At 40.6% G+C, this 20,311-nt stretch overlaps 1 protein-coding gene across 8 annotated transcripts in view; it reads right to left on the bottom strand.

Annotated features, from left to right (window-relative positions):
• LOC121877532 (Down syndrome cell adhesion molecule-like protein Dscam2) overlaps positions 1 to 20,311 on the bottom strand; it is a 223,190-nt gene that overhangs the window by 19,118 nt on the left and 183,761 nt on the right. For all 8 annotated transcript variants that reach the window (XM_042383303.1, XM_042383306.1, XM_042383307.1 and 5 more), the window contains 9 exons: positions 9,493 to 9,654; positions 7,899 to 8,007; positions 7,013 to 7,191; positions 5,807 to 5,929; positions 5,063 to 5,287; positions 3,824 to 3,971; positions 2,482 to 2,630; positions 1,723 to 1,854; positions 1,314 to 1,481 (listed from right to left, as the gene is read on the bottom strand). In XM_042383303.1, the coding sequence (XP_042239237.1) occupies positions 1,314 to 1,481; positions 1,723 to 1,854; positions 2,482 to 2,630; positions 3,824 to 3,971; positions 5,063 to 5,287; positions 5,807 to 5,929; positions 7,013 to 7,191; positions 7,899 to 8,007; positions 9,493 to 9,654 (1,395 nt within the window). The remainder of the gene's footprint in view (positions 1 to 1,313; positions 1,482 to 1,722; positions 1,855 to 2,481; positions 2,631 to 3,823; positions 3,972 to 5,062; positions 5,288 to 5,806; positions 5,930 to 7,012; positions 7,192 to 7,898; positions 8,008 to 9,492; positions 9,655 to 20,311) is intronic.

Raw genomic sequence — 20,311 nt, 5'->3', positions numbered from 1 at the left:
CTGAAGTTAACAGAGATCTTGTTGCATTTCACAGTCCGTTTGGTTCTTAATTTCCCTGAATAACTTAGGATCATCCACAAACTTTGATTGATACGTTTATTGAGATACAAAAAACATTAATACATCTCAAAGGGATGAAGTGACATAAGTCATTCTCACCCCAGTCCAGGAATGTCCCTCTCAGGACTCACAGAAATCCCTAATATTTCATATAATTAGTTATAATACATAGTTATATTCTAGATGCAAAATTTCTATATTTCTTTAATATTTCATCTATTTTCCTATTTTTAAACATCCATTCTATTTGCATGGGGACATTATTTATATGGGCATTTCTATATACATTACAAACAAACTTTTGTATGGAGAAGTGTATTGCTTCTGGCATATCATTTATGAAACAAACTAACAACAAAGCTCCCAGTACATTTGCCCTGCGATACCCCACTTGTCACGGGTGAACGCCTGTATCTGTACAAGCTAAATTCAGATATTTCATTTCAGAAGTGAGCTTATGCTAGTTGTCAATCAATGTGAATGTTTAGGTACACTTAGGGTGCTGGGCTATTTCCTTGAGGATTTATTTATATTTATTTTTAATTATGTTAATTAAGATTAGATTAGCCCCTGCTTATATCACCTTAATATTAACCTTCCTAATGCTAACCTAAACCTATCTAACATAACTCCCCAGGCAGCATTCGGATGTTTTATCATCAGGTGAATAAGCTGGTGGGTTAATCATCATGTGATCCAAATTATTACTCAGTTATTGAGATTTCTAACCCCAAAATTTCTTCTCTCTCACTCATTGCAGTTTAAAAAAAATCTTTTATGTACATGAAAATCCAAAATTAATTAAATAAATTAATCTCTTCAATGGTCATATTTCTTAACTTATCAGAAAAAACAATGATCAGTTTTAAGCTATGACTCTACACTTACTAGTACTGTACAAGTATCAGGTACTGTACTCTACTACTGTACTACCACTACAAAAATAATACAGTATCTGGAGACTTCATTGCTGACTTATGACACAGATCAGTTTATTGACAGATCAAACACACTTCTACAAGCTCCTTTCCTCAAGTTTATTTATGACTTACAATTACTGTTCCAAAAGTTAACCCATAAAGATGAAATACCTAATGCTGGATCTTGGGTTAGCAGACCAGAGGGAATATGAAGCAGTGAAGGGTTTGGGAATGTTTGGTATGGCAGAGGGTGTAGACTATGGCATTGGACTCCCTGGAGGGGTGAGGCATTATTGATAAGATACAAGTGACTTTACTTCTTATTACACTCACCTTCCTCATCAGTAGCAGCCTGTATGACTTCTGAGGGAGTACCAAGACCCAGGGTGTTCTGAGCAGTGACCCTCAGGTGGTAGGCCGTGGCAGGAGTAAGATCGTGGATGATACCTTCTGTCTGGTCTCCAGGGATACTCAACTGTTCCGGCACACCTGGCCATGGCTCTGTCAGCACATTATTTTGAAAAATGAATAGCCATGATATACATGATTCATGTATCATTATGAAACTATGGATGATAACCTGGAGATAAATATACATGGTATGAATTCTGAGACTAATAAATTATGCTGACTGCTCTGTACTAAATACTCTACAAAAACATAAATAAATATCTATCAGCTTTTGTGACCTCTTACATCAGTCTATTTATTCATTGGTGTTTCTGGACATTCATGTACTCACCTGAGGCTAATTTATATTGGATGAGGTAGTTCTGGATGGGAGAGTTGCCATTGTAGGGTGCCATCCATGACAGCTTTACACGGCGACTGTGGGTCTCCACCACACGCAGGTTCTTGGGTTGTTCCGGTTCCTCTGACAGTTACAGAAGTTTCATTAAGTCACTTTAAAGATATCTACAACAGGGGTTGATTATTTATTAAGAATATGTTGCCATGTAGAAAATAAAATGTTTTGACAATACTGTACTGTACTATGGGTTACAGTATCTATTCACTGTCTTTATTTACCTCTCAATCATATTTTGTCGCATTCTTCCACAACACTAGTCAATAGTGGTAGTAGAAACAACCACTTTTTTTCTAATTAACCTTCACCAGCTATGGATCTAGTTTTAGTACAGAAAAAAAAACTGAAGTACAGTACTCTGAGAAGACCTGCAATGTTTGGTAGGGGCACATTGGATAACACCATTCTCACATGTGACCTGGGGTTAAACCCATAATACAGAGGTGAGAGACAAGCACACTACAAGTACACTGCCATACCACCAACTTTCCCCAAGGGTAATATCCATTTGCATATTTTATCTATCAAAATAAGTAATGCACCTTGCAGAATGACCAACATATATTACACTAGTACACAATATTAACTAATCCTAAAACAATTCAAAGACTGATAAAGAACACTGTCCTGACAAAATCTATTCTTATTTTTTTATTTAAAAAAAATAGTTTGATTAATAAAAATGCTGAGTACCTTGCACTACCAACTCTATGTTTCTAGTATCACGACCAAATGCATTAGCAGCGTGGCAGGTGTAGGTAGCTGAGTGTGCCCTCGCAGCTGAAGTCAGGGCTAACTTAGAGACAAGGCCATCCTCAATTGATTCCTCCTGTACCTCAACCCTGAGAAGAAAAAGTATATTGTGTGACAGAATATAGGAGTGAATCTTTTCTTTTGCCATAAACATAGAAAAACACTTGTAAGGAGATATAAGTCATCCATGATCATCAACGGTGACAACACAATGCTTCTTCCCGCACTATCATGTCACTATGAGTGTCATATCATACATACCATATAGGTAAGTCAGTTATATTATGGTTATATGAGAAGCTAACACAACAAAGAAAAAATACTATGTGTGTGAATTCAAGGTTTTTACCTGGTTACAGTATTAACCCAAGATAATTCTGACTGGTTTATTTGGGAAAAAAATTGGTATCTAATCTGCCACTTATCCAACAATGAATGTAAACTCAAAATTTCTTTATGTAAAAATATTGATGGCTACTTACTTCAGTCCATATTTCTTTTAAAATTATTGATCATTATAAAAAACCCACTGAGTTACTGGCCCAGAACTAGAGTTACCTATAAGATCATCTGATTTATATCTGTTATTCACCGAGGACAATGTGAGTGAATGTGAAAGTAAGTCCCATATGCTTGACTGCCCATTAGGGACAGTGTGGATACAGTGCAGCATTTGGTACCCAAGGAGGCAGCATGGTCGGTACTGCACTCACTTACAGCTGGGTGAACTTGGAGCACCTAGAAACTGAACCACCAACCCCTGGAACAGGAGGCAAGTGCTGTATCTACTTGACTACCGCACCCCTCACACCATGTGTAACTTATACTTATTTGACAGTAACTTAATATTATCTATATGGGCTAACTCATTTAAGTTTTGAAAATGATCATAAAATGTTGATGATGATAGTGACCATCATCATCAACCTATTATAGCCATTTTCCATGCTTGTGCAGGTCAGCTGAGATCACCTGATGGGTAAAACTAGACAGGATGTCCCCTTCCCCGCTCACCACTGCAAACCCAGGGGGCCAGCCCAGAAAATTCAGCAAAGACCAGGGGATGGGCACAGCTATTGTGACCCAGCTGCCATCAGGCATGTTGAAGCAAAGTTATATGGCTGGATGCCCTTCCTAATGCCAACCCACAGGGTGGTAACAGCTGGCAGGGTAAGGTCAAAACTCCCTGAGGTAATCTAGAGAAAGAGATTGACATGAGATTATTTAGCTACTGAGGGTTGTCAATACTGGTCAGTACCATTATAGGTACTCAATGACTTACCGAGGATCAGCATGAGGGTCGAGGCGACGACCATCAACAGACCACAGAATGTCAATGGGACGATCACCATGAGCTGGACAACGCAACATCGCCGTCTGACCCAACCTTACTACCACACGACCCATCTTCTCAGGAAAGTGTGCCGGAGCTGCAATATTACTAAGGTTTCTTAAAAGTCAAAAACTATTGTACATTAGCCATTATTACATTATTATGATCACATCTCTACCAACAGCTAATAGTATGTACCAACACCAAAGTTATAGTAATAATCCACCGAAATGAGGCAGAAATTAAAAATATACTGTATATTGCAATAGTACACTATACAACAGACATACAACAGTCAAAACAAAGTACAGTACAATGTATTGCACTGTAACGTCACATGTAAAGGTACATGTGCAATGGCCATATGATAAACAATGGCCACACTGAGAGCAACTCAAACGTAACAGCTTCTACCGGTAATTTAGACTAAGAATGAAGGATGCTGAAACTTGCAGGTGACTCCATTAAACTCAGTTGAAATCCTTGAATTTCATCACAGTCAACCCTCGCTTTACGCGGTCCCACTTTACGCGTTTCCACGTTTACGCGGTACCCTGCCGAACACGGAATGCTCACTTTCTGCGGTGTGAGTACCCTTTTACGTGGAGAGCGGCGCGAGCAGGGTGCGCACAAGGTCGCCCAGTCGTCAAAACATTACCGAGTTCTTCACCCGCCACTCACCACAGCCGGCCTATGTCAGTGATAGTGATAATGATAATGAGGATATGGACTTATATGGACTTTGAGGGGTTTGACAAAGAGGCCCTGCAAGCCTCTGTGGTGGATAGTGATACAAGTGATACAGGTGAGGGCCAATAATCTGTCCTCTGCCTCGGAACCAACCTCCCATCCCTGTGTGCCCAGCCATCTTTTCTACTAATGTAAGTGTTAAAAAACCTAATATTATTGATATTTCACTTAATTATTAATTGTGTGTGCATACGATCATAAAATTAAGAAGTTATTTTTACTACAACGTAGGTATTGTGTCTGAAAAAGTGGAGTTTGGGGGTCGGCCCGGTCTCTATTTCAATTAATCCCATATGTTATGTTGTTCACTTTATGCGGGCCGCCGTGGGTTCAATTGACCGCGTAAAGTGAGGGTTCACTGTATACTGTACTGATATAATACTGTATTAAGCTGTAGGTTCATATATTAAATCAATACAAAAGAAAGCAAGCACTCACCATTGACAGTAAGGTAGACAACCTTACTGAGTCCTGCTCCAATTCCATTCCGAGCCTGACAAAGGTATTTGCCTTCCATTGCCTTCTGAACATTCCTAAACACCACTGAGCCATTATTAAATACTTCCACATGAGCTCCATACACTAATTCTTGGTAGTCTCCTTGTCCGCTGCTGCCACCACTGCCACCCACACTGCTGCCACTGCCGCTGCTGTCACTGTCATCTGTGGGTGAACCTCACCAGTTAGAGTAGCACCATCAGTCTTATTACCTGTACTATGCTAAACTTTTCTCACAATAGTTTAAGTAGAACTTGATGTTATAAATTAAAACTATCATTCCATAACACGGGTTTGTATGCCAAGTTTTTATTACTTATGTCCAGCAGATTAATTGTATCTTAGTTCCTTGATTTTAGTCTGAGCCAATTGACTTAAGGTGCATCTTGTAACAGTTTTAACATAACAGGATATTATGATAAATAATATATATATATATATATATATATATATATATATATATATATATATATATATATATATATATATATATATATATATATATATATATATATATATATATATATATATATATATATATAATATATATATATATATATACATATATATATACATATATATATATACACATAAACCATTTAAGTTAAAGAGGTTACTAATGGCAGCTAAAAGACCAAAAAAATTACATTGAAGACATGATCAGTACAGTATAACAAATCTCACCTGTGATGGCTTTCTTCCAGGTGACGGTGGGTGTGGGATAGCCATCTGCCTGGCAGTTGAGCGTAACAGTGCTACCCTGCGCCGCCCCGCTGTCCTGTGGTTCTGTCACCCAGTGTGGTGGAACTGTGGGAGACCGACATAGTGTATTATTGACACAACTGTCAGGACACCAAACTACCGTACTGCACCAGTCTAACTGTGGGAGAACCAATAATTATTGGTGTAACCATTGGAGTACTGTAATGTATCAATACACCACAGTCCAGTACATACCACTGGTCTATCTGTAAGAGATCAACTATATACTGTACAGTAATTGGGATCTAGAGGAGTACTGGACAAACTAAAGAAGAACAGTTTCTATACAGTATATTACTTCAAATAAAATAGTGAAACCCTCCCCCATTATCTCCCTGAATACGTACTGTGAAGACACCTCTCGATGGATACTTCTGTGATGATTGGACAAGGAAAATATATTACTTATACTGGATCCACATATTAAAGACAAGAACTAAAAGGTTATACTAAAGGCTGCAGCCAGTAATGGAACTGCTAGATTTAATTTCATCAGATCCCTAATTAAACTGTACACCTCTACATACAGTACTGTACTACTCTTTACCATCTGGCCCCATTACATTCTCAGCAACTGCCTCAATTAGTCTATTCACCATATTATTTGGGGTGTGGCCAGGTATATTATGTACAGTATATATGTCTACTTATACTGTACAATGGCTGCCTCTGCTTGGGTGGGGGGTTGTAGATTTGGAAGTCAACTCACTGTTCCCACTTGTCCATTCGTTGAGAATCCCCACAGTTGCACTTAACATTTCCACTCTTTTACATATAACATACAGTATATTTACAGAACACAGTCCTTCCCTATTGAAATAACTTCTACAGTTTTAACTTTATGACTCACTTTCATCTTAGTCTGACAATTATTTCCCTCATTTTGTACACTCTGGCCTTTATAGATCTTGGTGGGAGGGGCCATGAAGAAGGGCACTGCTCCTATATACTGTACTCACAAATCCTCCACACAATAAAGAACTAAATTCTATCGCAGGAATCATTTGTTAAATACTGTATCAGTATATCTCAACCTGAAAAAATCTTGGGGTATAAAAAAACTTACCTGTTATTTCGAATACCTCAATACAGTATTTACGATTATAACTATGCTGATACTGTACTAACCATTAACTGTGAGCTTGGCAGTGTAGTGACGAGTGGCAGCAGCATTTGAGGCAAGACAAGTGTATTCACCATTATGCCTCGAGGAAATGCGGTCAATAACCAGCTGTGTTTGGTAGTCGTCCAGGAGGCGGGTAGTGATGCCATCATATATAGGTACAGGACCTCCATCCTTCTCCCACCTGCCGAGGATAAAGTCACGTTCACTAAACACAAATCATTGCCAACTCTCATCAGCTCTACAATATTACTACCACTTACTTTCTTCCTAATATCATGTATCCTTTTACTTTTCCTCAATATTGCCTCAATAATATTCTCCAAGTTCAATCCCTTCTTGGTGGCCAGTAAGATATAACTTTAATATACAACACCGAAGGGAAAACTTTTCTGGTGTGGATAGTGAAGACTTGTCTGCACCCTGAGTCTCCTTTCTAACATGTATTATATCTTTAACATACTGTACATTCAAACTATATGTCACTTAATGGAAAGTATTGAAGGCAATATTTATATGTAAGACATTTTAAGGTGGATATACTTAGTACTTAAAGGAGCAACACTAGCTGGACACACACACGTATTACCCATCCATATGAAATGGTAAGAAATTCTGCTGAAAACTTGACGACAAGTCACCTTTATAAACTTTTAATGACAAACCAAAAACTTAAGATTATAGGCGAAACTTAAGCTGACTGGTAAATTTTGATTACGCATACACACACAAACATACACATACTGTACATACACTGATCACTATATGTCCACTCATCCAAGAGGATGATAATTATACATACGGGCACCTGTAGGTCTACATGTGTGTATGTAATATTTGATACATGGTGGGACGGACATATGAGCGGACAGGTGTAGCAGCATCTCTCACCTGAAGTTGACGGGCAGGTCTCCCTCCAGGATCTGGCAGGTGAGGGAGGCCCGGTTCCCTTCACTCAAGATGTTGTTAGCGAAGGAAAACGGCATAATCTTGGGTGGCACTGTGGGGGAGCAGCTATTAAAATTATCTGAATAATCTTCTATGCAATTTTCATATCACCTGAAGGTTAGACACCCCAGGTTATTTCACCTGAGAGTTGAACAACGTTATGCCCACCAGCCCCGGCATGAAGGTACTTGTAGCCACGACACCACCAACTTGACGATGATGTATTAAAAAGGAAGTTAGCAGGACCAGGGACAATCACGGGCACGGACAGTCAAGAGATAAGAATTTCTGTTCCCAATTTGTTTCCTGTACGTGGACTATTGTAACTACCATGACAAACAATAATAACACCACCACTCCCACTACTACTATGGTAATAATAATAATAATAATAATAATAATAATAATAATAATAATAATAATAATAATAACGGTTATATTAATATCGGTAATAATAGCTAAAACAAGCCACGAAATATAACAACTTCACAATTTCTCTTGCTCACCGTTATACAGCCCCAGAGTTTAAACCCACCTCAGAAGTTTAAATATCACAAGATAAACATTTTGTTACATTTCCAAACTCGAGTGAGCGAGGTATAATCTGCGCCAGCGAGGAATCTGAGCGCTGTAGAAAAATTACTGTCGGCCTGCTAGCTCAAGCGTTAATCTTGGAACTCTAGCTGGCGGGATGGTCTGGAAAAATACCCTGGTGCCGGGCCAGGAGAAAGACATGAATTACACCTATATTTGAATAGTTTACAATCCTACGGCCATCTTACTATATTCCCACACAGTCAAATTTACACCTAACTATATGAATAATTCTAAGTACTCATAAAATGTGTCGTAAAAGTGATTAAGTTGTGAATATTGAGGTGCATCACGAAAATAGGCGCCCGTGTTCCAAAAATATCCTGGACGCGGCAGTCAATCAGAAACTGTGAGTGTCAGTATAACAAATATATATACTGATGATATTATAACAGTTAAAGAAATAAGTAAATTAGATTTTATCGACAAGTCAAAGCATTTCTTCATCTAGAATAACAGACGTAATAATTCTCCGGTTATTCTAGTCACACACACCTGTACACGTTTCCGCTGAGATCAACCAACAGAGGAAGAACATGGGTTGGTAATCTCGACTACACATCCCGGCATTTATCCAGATCTCGGGGCCAACAGGAACGGATTCTCCCAGGATTTACAGAGCAAAGTCAGATTACTCGCTCGTGCAAAGATAAACAACACAAAGATACATCCAACGGGAACTTACTGTAAATGGCGAATAACGGGAATGGACTACTAATGGTGGCATATTACTACAAAAACAAGATTAAGCTAATGATCTACAGTAATTGAAAGAGATAGAACCAGCATGACAACGGGAGACAAATGAAGGGAAATGTCATTGTATCTCCCCCATGAAAAGAAGACGACCAAACAACGGTAAGAACCTAACAGAAACTCTAACAACAGGAAGTAACAGACCTGTGACGATAAAAGGAACAAGCAACAACAGGAAGTAACAGACCTGTGACGGTAACGGTGACGTCTCGAGAAGCTATATGGCCGTGTCTATTAGAAGCTCGACAGGTGTAGCGTCCTCCATCAGTGTCTCTCTGTGTCTGAGTAATGACCAGCGTACCGTTGTCGAACACCCGTTGTCGGATATCTGTTGGCAGCACCCGTCCGTCTGTTAGCGGGAGAGAAAGAATGTTAGTACAAATAATAATAGTAATAAAAAAAAATAATAAATCAATCTTTTGTTCCGTAACTTAATGGTGGTAGGAAAGATGTGGTAGGAATTTCAGAGTGTTGGGGTAGTGGTGGTGTGGTGGTAGTGTGGTGGGGGGTAGTGGTGTAGGAATGGTCATATGTGCCATAAAGTTAAGGTATTTTGTGGTCCCTTGTAGAAGATGAAGTTATGATGGGGTTTTACGGTTAATGTGTACACGAGAGAGAGAATGAATGGCCATATGAGGTAAAACAACAAATTCTAAACATTAAAATATATAAACAAACTCCACAAGACTTAGAAGAAAAAAAAATAACAAATTAAAAATCACAATGCTCAACTCAGCGAACTCCAGTCCCTAACCTCATCCTCAGCGGTTGAGAAGATGGCAAGACTACCCCACTTCCCCTGCCCCCCATCATCATCATCATCATTAAGGGGTAAGACTCGTTCCCGTTACCCCCAGAAAATCCAAAATAATTGACTGCATTTCCCGCTCAATTTGCGCTTCCAATTAGCAAACTCAGCAGCTCTTCAGTGTTTCCATCACGGTGGTTCATATTTTTCACCCAGGCGGACTTGACTACGACTACCACTACTACAACCACTATTACTACCACTACGACAACCACTATTACCACCACCACCACTACCAAAAATAGTACTACCACCACCATTATCACCACCACTACTACCACCACCACTACCACAAATAGTACTACCACCACCACTACTACCACCACTACTACCCCTATTCCACTCCCTCGATGTTCTAGAGATTTCTACGTTATTTTTTTCTTTGGGGCAGAAGATAATGCCACTTGAATATCTGTACTCTGGGACACATGGACTCTCAAAATCTGTACTCTGGGACAAATGGACTCAAAATCTGGACTCTGGATCAAATGGACTCTCAAAATCTGGACTCTGGAACAAATGGACTCAAAATCTGGACTCTGGATCAAATGGACTCAAAATCTGGACTCTGGGACAAATGGACTCAAAATCTGGACTCTGGAACAAATGGACTCTCAAAATCTGGACAATGTGAATAAATGGTCGGTCATATATTCATTTGATTATTCATATACTTTTAATTCATACAAGTGTAATGTTAAGCCATATTAGAATGTAACGATACTTAACCTGGATACCTAACCAAACCTGGATACATAACCTAACCTGGATACATAACCTAACCTTAACCAGATACGTTTGTTAAATATCCAAAAATATGATCAGACATTATTTTCTTCCCTACCTTAATTCCTGCATTTACAAGTACATAGTAAATATTCCCCACAACATGGCAAAACTTCAGTACAAAATATTAATAACAAATCTTACTTATAAATAATTTTCAATATTTAAAATACTATACTATATTAAAGAAAATTCCCCCACTTAATACTAGTTCAGGGGAAATGTTTCATCTCACGTGAGCGTACATAGTAAATTTCCCCACACACAAAATGGTACCAAGACAATAAATATTCCCTGCCAGTCGCTGCTGAGTGTTGCGGCCTTCAAGTGTACCCTGGGAATGTGACGCCGGTGTGTGTGTATGTGTATGTGTGTGTGTGTGTGTGTGTGTGTGTGAGAGAGAGATGAGACGTGTGTGTTTGAGAACTTGAATGTAATACTGTCATAAATTTCTCGTGTGTCAGGATGCATGATATACAAGAGGCATGATATACAAGAGGCAGGATATACAAGAGACATGATATACAAGAGACATGATATACAAGAGGCAGGATATGTAGCACACAATGTTTTATTTTATTTTGTTGACGTACGATGCGACGTTGTACACTACTGTCTGCTACACTATACGACACAGAGGTATACAATGTGACTACGATACAACGCATGAAGGTACAATACAACACACTAAGGTACAATACAACACACTGAGGTACAATACAACACACTGAGGTACAATACAACACACTGAGGTACAATACAACACACTGAGGTACGGTACAACACACTGAGGTACAATACAACACACTGAGGTACAATACAACACACTGAGGTACAATACAACACACTGAGGTACAATACAACACACTGAGGTACAATACAACACACTGAGGTACGGTACAACACACTAAGGTACAATACAACACACTGAGGTACGGTACAACACACTGAGGTACGGTACAACACACTGAGGTACGGTACAACACACTGAGGTACGGTACAGTTATCCACAAAGATCTGTCGCCTCTCCTCTTGAACCACGAACCTCAAGATTCAAACTCGTGAATCCGAAGCATTTATGGATAGAATAATGCATGTGTCTGCACCAGCTTCCGGGTTCCTGCTCTGAATCTTTGCAGGTCGTGGTTCAAGATGAGGAGGCGACTAGTAGGTGACTGTACAACACAACTAACACCACATTAAGGTACGATACTAAACAGTTGCAGCTTACGATGCCCTACTACAGCCTCTAGGCTACTGTCCACACCCCAGAGTATCATGCTAAATGCAACTCTAGTGCTCTTCCCTCCATCCCAGTCCCCCCCCCCTCCGTCGGTGCCTGCTGCTGGGTAAATATTAATGAGTGTTGCTCCCACGAAAAACACACTGAACGGGATTTCTCACTCGACATTGTGACCCCGTTGGCGACTCTGTAAACACTGCCTTCATCGTACAGCAGGCCGGGCAAGGGGAGGAGGGGGAGGGGGTCGGGGAAATTTAAATTAAGATAATGTGTTTGTCTATTTTGTTGTGGGAGTACGTTGTCTGTTGTGGAGTGATGAGTGGTGTAGTCTTAATATAATTGTAGGAGTCGATTTTATTATTATTATTATTATGTAGTATAGTAGTACACATACACACGCACACTCCACCAACAACTGTAGTAGTGTAGGCAAGCGGCGGCCACCCTCTGAAGATAGTGTCAACAGAGGTGTGTGTGTGTGTGTGTGTGTGTGTGTGTGTGTGTGTGTGTAACCAAATTAACTTAGGTCACGTCAACAGTGAACCTTTAAGGTGACCCCTAAACAGTGTATAAAAATTCACCTGGCTTGGGGAGGTGAATATCCAACCAACCAACCCAGGTGAGATATTGTACCTGGGGTCACCTTAAAGGTTCACACCTGACGTCACACTAGTTAATTTGGTTAAACACACACAAACAAATAATGTCTTCCTTATATACCAGTAATCTCTCTCTCTCTCTCTCTCTCTCTCTCTCTCTCTCTCTCTCTCTCTCTCTCTCTCTCTCTCTCCATAATCATGAACTAACAACTTAAAAAAACTCAATTAAATCCCACAAAAACAAAACCCAACAATGGATCTCCCTAAACCACCGACACAAACCTGCCGCTCAAAATGGCGTCGAAACTACCCAGAAACTGTACTTAATATATCAGCTTAATCCTTAATTTAGTAGAGAGAGAGAGAGAGAGACCTTACGATTGTTTCAGAATCTTGTTAACTCTGTGGCAGTAATAAGCAATTAGTTGGTCTCTGCTGTTACTGGCACCCACGTAATTACTCGCTGTATCCTCACATGGCACTCACCGGTGGGGGGGGGGGTTCAAGTGGCACTCAAGATTCGTATTCTCAAATAAGCCTCAAGGGTGGTATTTTCAAGTATCATCTGAGAATACCACCCTGAGTACCAGCTGAGAGTACCACTTCAGATTACCACCCTTGAGTGCGACCCTTGAGTATACCACCCTTGAGTACCAGCCTTGAGTACCACCCTTGAGACTGAAAATGGTGATGATGGTGGTGATGATGGTGATGGTAGTGATGATGGTGAAATGGTGGTGACACACTAACTACATGCTGGTAATGGTGATGTACTATGGTGATATCACACACAACACACGAATTATGATTGGCTGCCGCAGAAGTGATAGTGATGATGGTGATAATGGTGTTAGGTAATGGTGATGATAATGGTGATATTTAGATTCAACGCTCAATGCCACGATTCAACGCCAAGATCACAGATGTAAACAAAATATAAGAAAAAATGAAGAGAGAGAGAGAGAGAGAGAGAGAGGAGAGAGAGAATATTAGTATGATGAGGACAAAATGAGACATAAAAAGTAAGGAATGAGACACACACGAGCACTGAGACATAAATGTTCAGACACAAGTTAGTAAAATGAGACATTAATTTTCAGGAAGATGCTGGAGGAGGAGGAGGAAGAGGAGAGAGAAGGAGGAGGAGGAAGAAGAAGAAGGAGGTCGGGAGATGAGAAAACGGGAGGAGGAAAAAGAGGAAGAAAAATATAAACAATAAATATATCTGTCAACAATATTAACACACACACACACACACACACACACACACACACACACACACACACACACACACACACACACACACACACACACACACACACACACACACACACACACACACACACACACACACCTTTGACATTTTTATCAACAGGTGAAGGCTAGCGTGTATATCTGAGGCTGCTAACTTAATTAATACAGGTCTGTACACTCGACCTGGCCCCGTGTACATGTGTGTGTGTCATAGCCAGTGAATAACGTACGTACGTATGTATGTATGTATGTATGCATGTATGTTACGTCACTAATTACAGGTGTTATGATGACGCTGGTTACGGTCATTAATAACAGCACAAAAGTTAAGAGGCTCAATTATCAGTCTTCTTCCTGACAAGTCTTGTTGCTGTAATGACTGTGCTGTAATGGTGTTGTCTTGTTGCTGTAATGACTGTGCTGTAATGGTGTTGTCTTGTTGCTGTAATGACTGTGCTGTAATAGTGTTGTCTTGTTGCTGTAATGACTGTGCTGTAATGGTGTTGTCTTGTTGCTGTAATGACTGTGCTGTAATGGTGTTGTCTTGCTGCTGTAATGACTGTGCTGTAATGGTGTTGTCTTGTTGCTGTAATGACTGTGCTGTAATGGTGTTGTCTTGTTGCTGTAATGGTGTTGTCTTGTTGCTGTAATGACTGTGCTGTAATGGTGTTGTCTTAGTGCTGTAATGACTGTGCTGTAATGACTGCTGTAAATGTTAAAACTCTCTCTCTCTCTCTCTCTCTCTCTCTCTCTCTCTCTCTCTCTCTCTCTCCCAGTTAAAAAACTCACAAAAATAATTAATATTACCTACATACAATTTAATAACCACAACAACAACAACAACAACAAGAACCACCACTACTACATAACCCGAATATAGTAATGCTTTCCATGCATTTCTCGTCCATCGCGTGTATAGAACCCGTAATTACACTAAATTGTATATACTTATCGTTAAGGAATCGTTATCTTATCTCCGTGACGTGTGTGTGTGTGTGTGTGTGTGTGTGCGCTGCTATTAACACTAAGGTCCAGGTGCTACTGTACACATTACCCAATAAGAGCTGGGTATAGTGGCGTGTAAAGAGGTTATGTAAACAAGAAAACAAGTAATGTAAACAAATCAATGGGAAACAGGTAACGTAAACAAAAGAAAACATGTAAACAAGATCTGAGTAAAATAAACAAGAAAACAAGTAAACAAAAGATCACAGGCTAAAATGAAAAACAAGAAAACAAGTAATGTAAACAAATCAATGGGAAACAGGTAACGTAAACAAGTCAACAAGGCACACGTAGACACACGCACACACACACGGACATGCGACAACACACACACGTATCTTTTTAGTAGACATGACAGGTGTAGATGACATTAATCAACAGATAATTACACACCTGTCTCCTTGTTCTCATTGTCAGGTGTGTGTTTATACCTGTCTCATCCTATGGTCATTATAAGTCTGGTATTTCCCCTCATACTCCTCCAAAGTCCGGTATTTCCTTCCAAAGTCCGTTATTTTCCCTCGCTCCCCTCTTAAAGTCCACTAGGTACTTCCCTCCCCTCCCAGTAGCTAGGTACTATCCCTCCCCTCCCCTCCCAGTGGCTAGGTACTATCCCTCCCCTCACAGTGGCTAGGTACTATCCCTCCCCTCCCAGTGTGAGTGCTTCCCTCCCCTCCCAGTAGCTAGGTACTATCCCTCCCCTCCCCTCCCAGTGGCTAGGTACTATCCCTCCCCTCACAGTGGCTAGGTACTATCCCTCCCCTCCCAGTGGCTAGGTACTATCCCTCCCCTCCCAGTGGCTAGGTACTTACTTCCCCCCCGGTTGGTCCAGCGATTCCCCTCATTCCCTAACAATCCAATATTACTCCCCATAAGCTCTGATTTCCCCTCGTTGAGTACCTCTCCCCTCACTTAGAAGTTCGGTTATCAAGGCAACACACTCCGAATTTCCCCTCACCCGTCATTAAATTTTTCCCCCCACCCATCATTAGTTTTCTTCCCCTCACCCGTTATTAGATTCTTCCCCTCACCTGTTATTACTTTCCCCTCACCCGTCATTAGATTCTTCCCCTCACCCGTCATCAGATTCTTTCCCTCACCCGTTATTAGATTTTCTTCCCCTCACCAGTCATCAGATTCGTCCCCCTCACCTGTCATTAGATTCTTCCCCTCACCCGTCAACAGATTCTTCCTCACCCGTTATTAGATTCTTCCCCTCACCGTCATTAGATTCTTCCCCTCACCCGTCATCAGATTCTTTCCCTCACCGTTATTAGATTTTCTTCCCCTCACCCGTCATCAGATTCTTTCCCTCACCGTTATTAGATTCTTCCTTACCGTCATCAGATTCTTCCCCTCACCCGTCATCAGATTCTTCCCCTCACCCGTCATTAGATTCTTCCCCTCACCCGTCATCAGATTCTTTCGCTCACCCGTTATTAGATTCTTCCCCTCACCCGTCATTAGATTCTTCCCCTCACCCGTCATCAGATTCTTTCCCTCACCCGTTATTAGATTTTCTTCCCCTCACCCGTCATCAGATTCTTTCCCTCACCCGTTATTAATTTCCCCTCAGCTCGACTCAGAGGGAGTTATCCGTAATTAGCAGTCGTCAGCAGTTGTCAGCATCTGTCAGCATTTGCCAGTAGTTGTCAGCATCAGTCAGTCATCTAGTCATCAGTATCTGTCAGTATAGCCATCAGCAAGTCAGTATCGTCAGCATCTGTCAGCAGTAAGCCCTGAGTCAATAACATATCATATATTAATGCCTACCATACCTCCCTTCCCATCCCTCCCATTACCCCTTCCACGCCCACCACCTCTCCCATCATCACCCCTCCCATCCCCCCTTCCATATCCACCTCTACCATTGCCACTTTCACGTCTTCCCATCCTCTCCCACTTCCCATTCCGTGTCCACCACCCCTCCCACATTCAACTTCCCTCCCATCAGACCGGACTTGGTGAATGAGAGTTGTACCGGACTTGGTGAATGAGCGCTGTACCGGACTTGGTGAATGAGAGCTGTACCGGACTTGGTGAATGAGCGCTGTACCGGACTTGGTGAATGAGCGCTGTACCGGACTTGGTGAATGAGAGCTGTACCGGACTTGGTGAATGAGCGCTGTACCGGACTTGGTGAATGAGAGAGCTGTACCGGACTTGGTGAATGAGAGCTGTACCGGACGTGGTGAATGAGAGCTGTACCGGACGTGGTGAGTATGCTGGACTTGGTGACAGCTTATGTGTGATAGAAATTGAAAGGAAAGGTCTTCAATATGAGAGTAGGGTTGTATGTTCTGGGTGAGGTGAGGGGAGTGAGAGGTGAGGGGAGGGGAGAGGTGAGGGGAAAGTGAGTAAGGGGGTGAGAATGGGGTGGGTTACGTTTAGCTATGAAGGAAGATGGGAGGGAACCTTTCAATATAAGAGTAGGGTTGTATGTTCTGGGTGAGGAGAGGTGAGGGGAAGGAGGGGGAAGGAGGGGGAAGGTGGGGTAAGGAGGGGAGGGGTGGGAAGAGAAGAGGATGGCAGTTTAGAAGAGCATGCGGGCGTGTGTGTGTGTGTGTGTTGGTATCCATGTACGTATTCCTAAGTCACACCATACATACCTACACGTCAAAACGAGCCTCAGCATCATACCTACATAATCATGAATATTAATCAATCACACACACACACACACACACATACACATTCATTACATATTTAAAGCAATTCTCTCCAGTACAAACGCCTATGTAAATACAGTCAAGCGTTCGGTCTTATAATCCGGATTCGTCATGGCGTTCGTTCTCGCAATGCGGATTTATGATGCACATTAATACACCTGAACGGCACCCATTCCACGCGTTCCTGGTGAGACAGATGCCGAGATGGTATGTACAGTGCGAGAAGGAGTAGAATGAGGAGGAGGAAGTTAGGAAGAGAGAAAGAGAAGGAACACACACACACACACACACACACACACACACACACACACACACACGAGTATATTCTTCACCTAGCAACAAATAACCACAGGCGAACAAACTAAAATGAAACGAGCGAAACTTTCTGCCTCAAACTAGCTCTTAATTAGTTAGAGTTTTCACAAGATTTGTTCCATTTTCTTTTCGATCTGGCCTTCATGTTTTCTAAATTTTTCTCTATACTTTTAATGTTGTTCATCCACTCTCTCTCTTCTTCATTCCTCCTCATTTCTTCTATTCGCCAACTTTCTTTATTACTTTCTATTTCATTCCTTATTTTCTCTGTTGTTACCTAATGAAGAGGATGGTAAGCGAACGAGGGCTAAAAGACGGCAAAGCTACGATATCCACAGCAAAAAGCTTCGATAATTATAATAGCTGACCTCTCTCTCTCTCTCTCTCATGGTCACACCCTTCCTCATGTCACTCTCCTTCTCTCTCTCATCCCTCTCATTCATCCAATCACACACTCATCCCTCTCATCCTCCAATCACACACTACTTCTCCCTCTCACTCTACTCTTCCGGATGCAACAACAAACACACCTCAGTTGGTTCCTATATTCTAACTTCCTCTCCAAAATTCCCAACAAACTCTTAAAAAAAAAAACACTAAAATATTTCAGTCTCACTTCATTTCTCCTTAAAACTTACCCTGTAAATAATAAAAATATATATCCCGTAAACTTTGTTCGAGTTAAATCCACAATTTAAAAATAAACAAATAAAATAAAAATAAAATCTCCCGCGTTTGGGTTACTCGAACTCGTTCCCTGATTGGTTCTTCCCTCTCGACCAATCAAGGCTCAGATATCTCCCTGACACAAAAACAGTCTCTCGATTCAATTATTTCGTTTCTTTGCATTATAAAACGTCCTTAATTCGTTATACGCCTCATCTCTACATTAAATATGCCTAAACTCTCAAGGATATTGACTTACGAGGTTATCTTTATCAATATCCAATGGCTGTCAAAACTACAAGTCGAGATGAAAAAAAAAAAAAATTCTCATCACTAAATCAAGTTCCTCTCTGTCAAATTAATCGTAGGAAAGGTGTGATCCATATTATATACCTGGAGACACTGAAATTGAATTAGAAATTATAAAAATATGTTAACTTGTCGGAGGGGGAGGGTGGGTGAGGGGATGGAGTAAATATGCTAGTAGTTGTGGTAATAATAATAACGTGCTGGACTTCCTACCCCCCCCCCTCCCCTCATTTTTCCCCCTTTCAGGTCAGGAATATTTTACAGCCTTGAGAGACACAACAGAGGGGGAGAAGAGGAGAGGGTAGACGTAGTAGTGTGTGGTGGGGAGGGGATAGGGAGGGGACGGGAGGGGACTAAACATTTTAATGACCCGAGTTCCATCCACTACCACTATCATCACTACTGCTGCTGCTGCCGCCACCATCAACTAGGTATTGTTAGGTTAGGTTTAGATAGGTTAAATAATGTTAATTTTAGTTAGGTGTTGTTAGGGTCAGGTCAGGTAGGTTAATTACGGTTAATTTTAGTTAGGTGTTGTTAGGGTCAGGTCAGGTAGGTTAATTACGGTTAATTTTAGTTAGGGTTAGATACCAATTTACACACGGACTCTATCCTAAAATGACTAACTACATAAATTACCGTATTCACTCCCAAACACCATCTTCATACAGACTAAAACAGTATCTTTCTTAATCTTCAAAGTTATCGTTACGTATTATAAACACCGAAACACAACAACAGTAATAATAACAATTAAACGTTCTTGTTAGTGTCCTCCTCAACAAGTAGTAACGAGTGTTTGATAAATGGACTGACTACTGATTCCAGGCTAATTGTCTATCCGTGAGAAACATTTTTTTAATCGTAAGAAACTAAGAACTTCAGTTGGAAATAATTGTAAGAATGGGATTAATTTTAATAAAAGAAAAAGTAATAAAAGAGAAGCAATAATCCCAGTTGAAAATTGTAAAAAATAAATAAAAATATCTCAATTCTATCTTGAAATCCTCAAATCCCCTGTTGAGAAAAGTATACGATAAAGTGTAAAGTACTTAGTCTAGGTCTGCTCAAGGAGGTGTAAACAGATACCAGGTGAACTACGATGTTATTGAGAAATCCGACTGTGAGAAAGATTTAGGAGTAATGATAAGTAGGGATCTTAAACCAAGTTAACAATGTGTAACTGTTCGAAACAAGGCTAATAAAGTACTTGGGTTTATACAAAGGAGTGTTAGTTACAAGACTAGCGAGGTCATCCTAAAACTATATCTTGGGCTTGTGAGACCTCACTTGGATTACGCAGTTCAGTTCTGGTCACCGTATTACAGAATGGATATAGAATCACTAGAAAG

The sequence above is a fragment of the Homarus americanus genome, unplaced genomic scaffold (assembly GCF_018991925.1).
Source record: "Homarus americanus isolate GMGI-L3 unplaced genomic scaffold, GMGI_Hamer_2.0 scaffold14655, whole genome shotgun sequence".
In the NCBI taxonomy this organism is placed as follows: domain Eukaryota; kingdom Metazoa; phylum Arthropoda; class Malacostraca; order Decapoda; family Nephropidae; genus Homarus; species Homarus americanus.
Note: the sequence above shows the minus strand (reverse complement) of the source record. Positions and strands in the feature narration are given on the sequence as shown.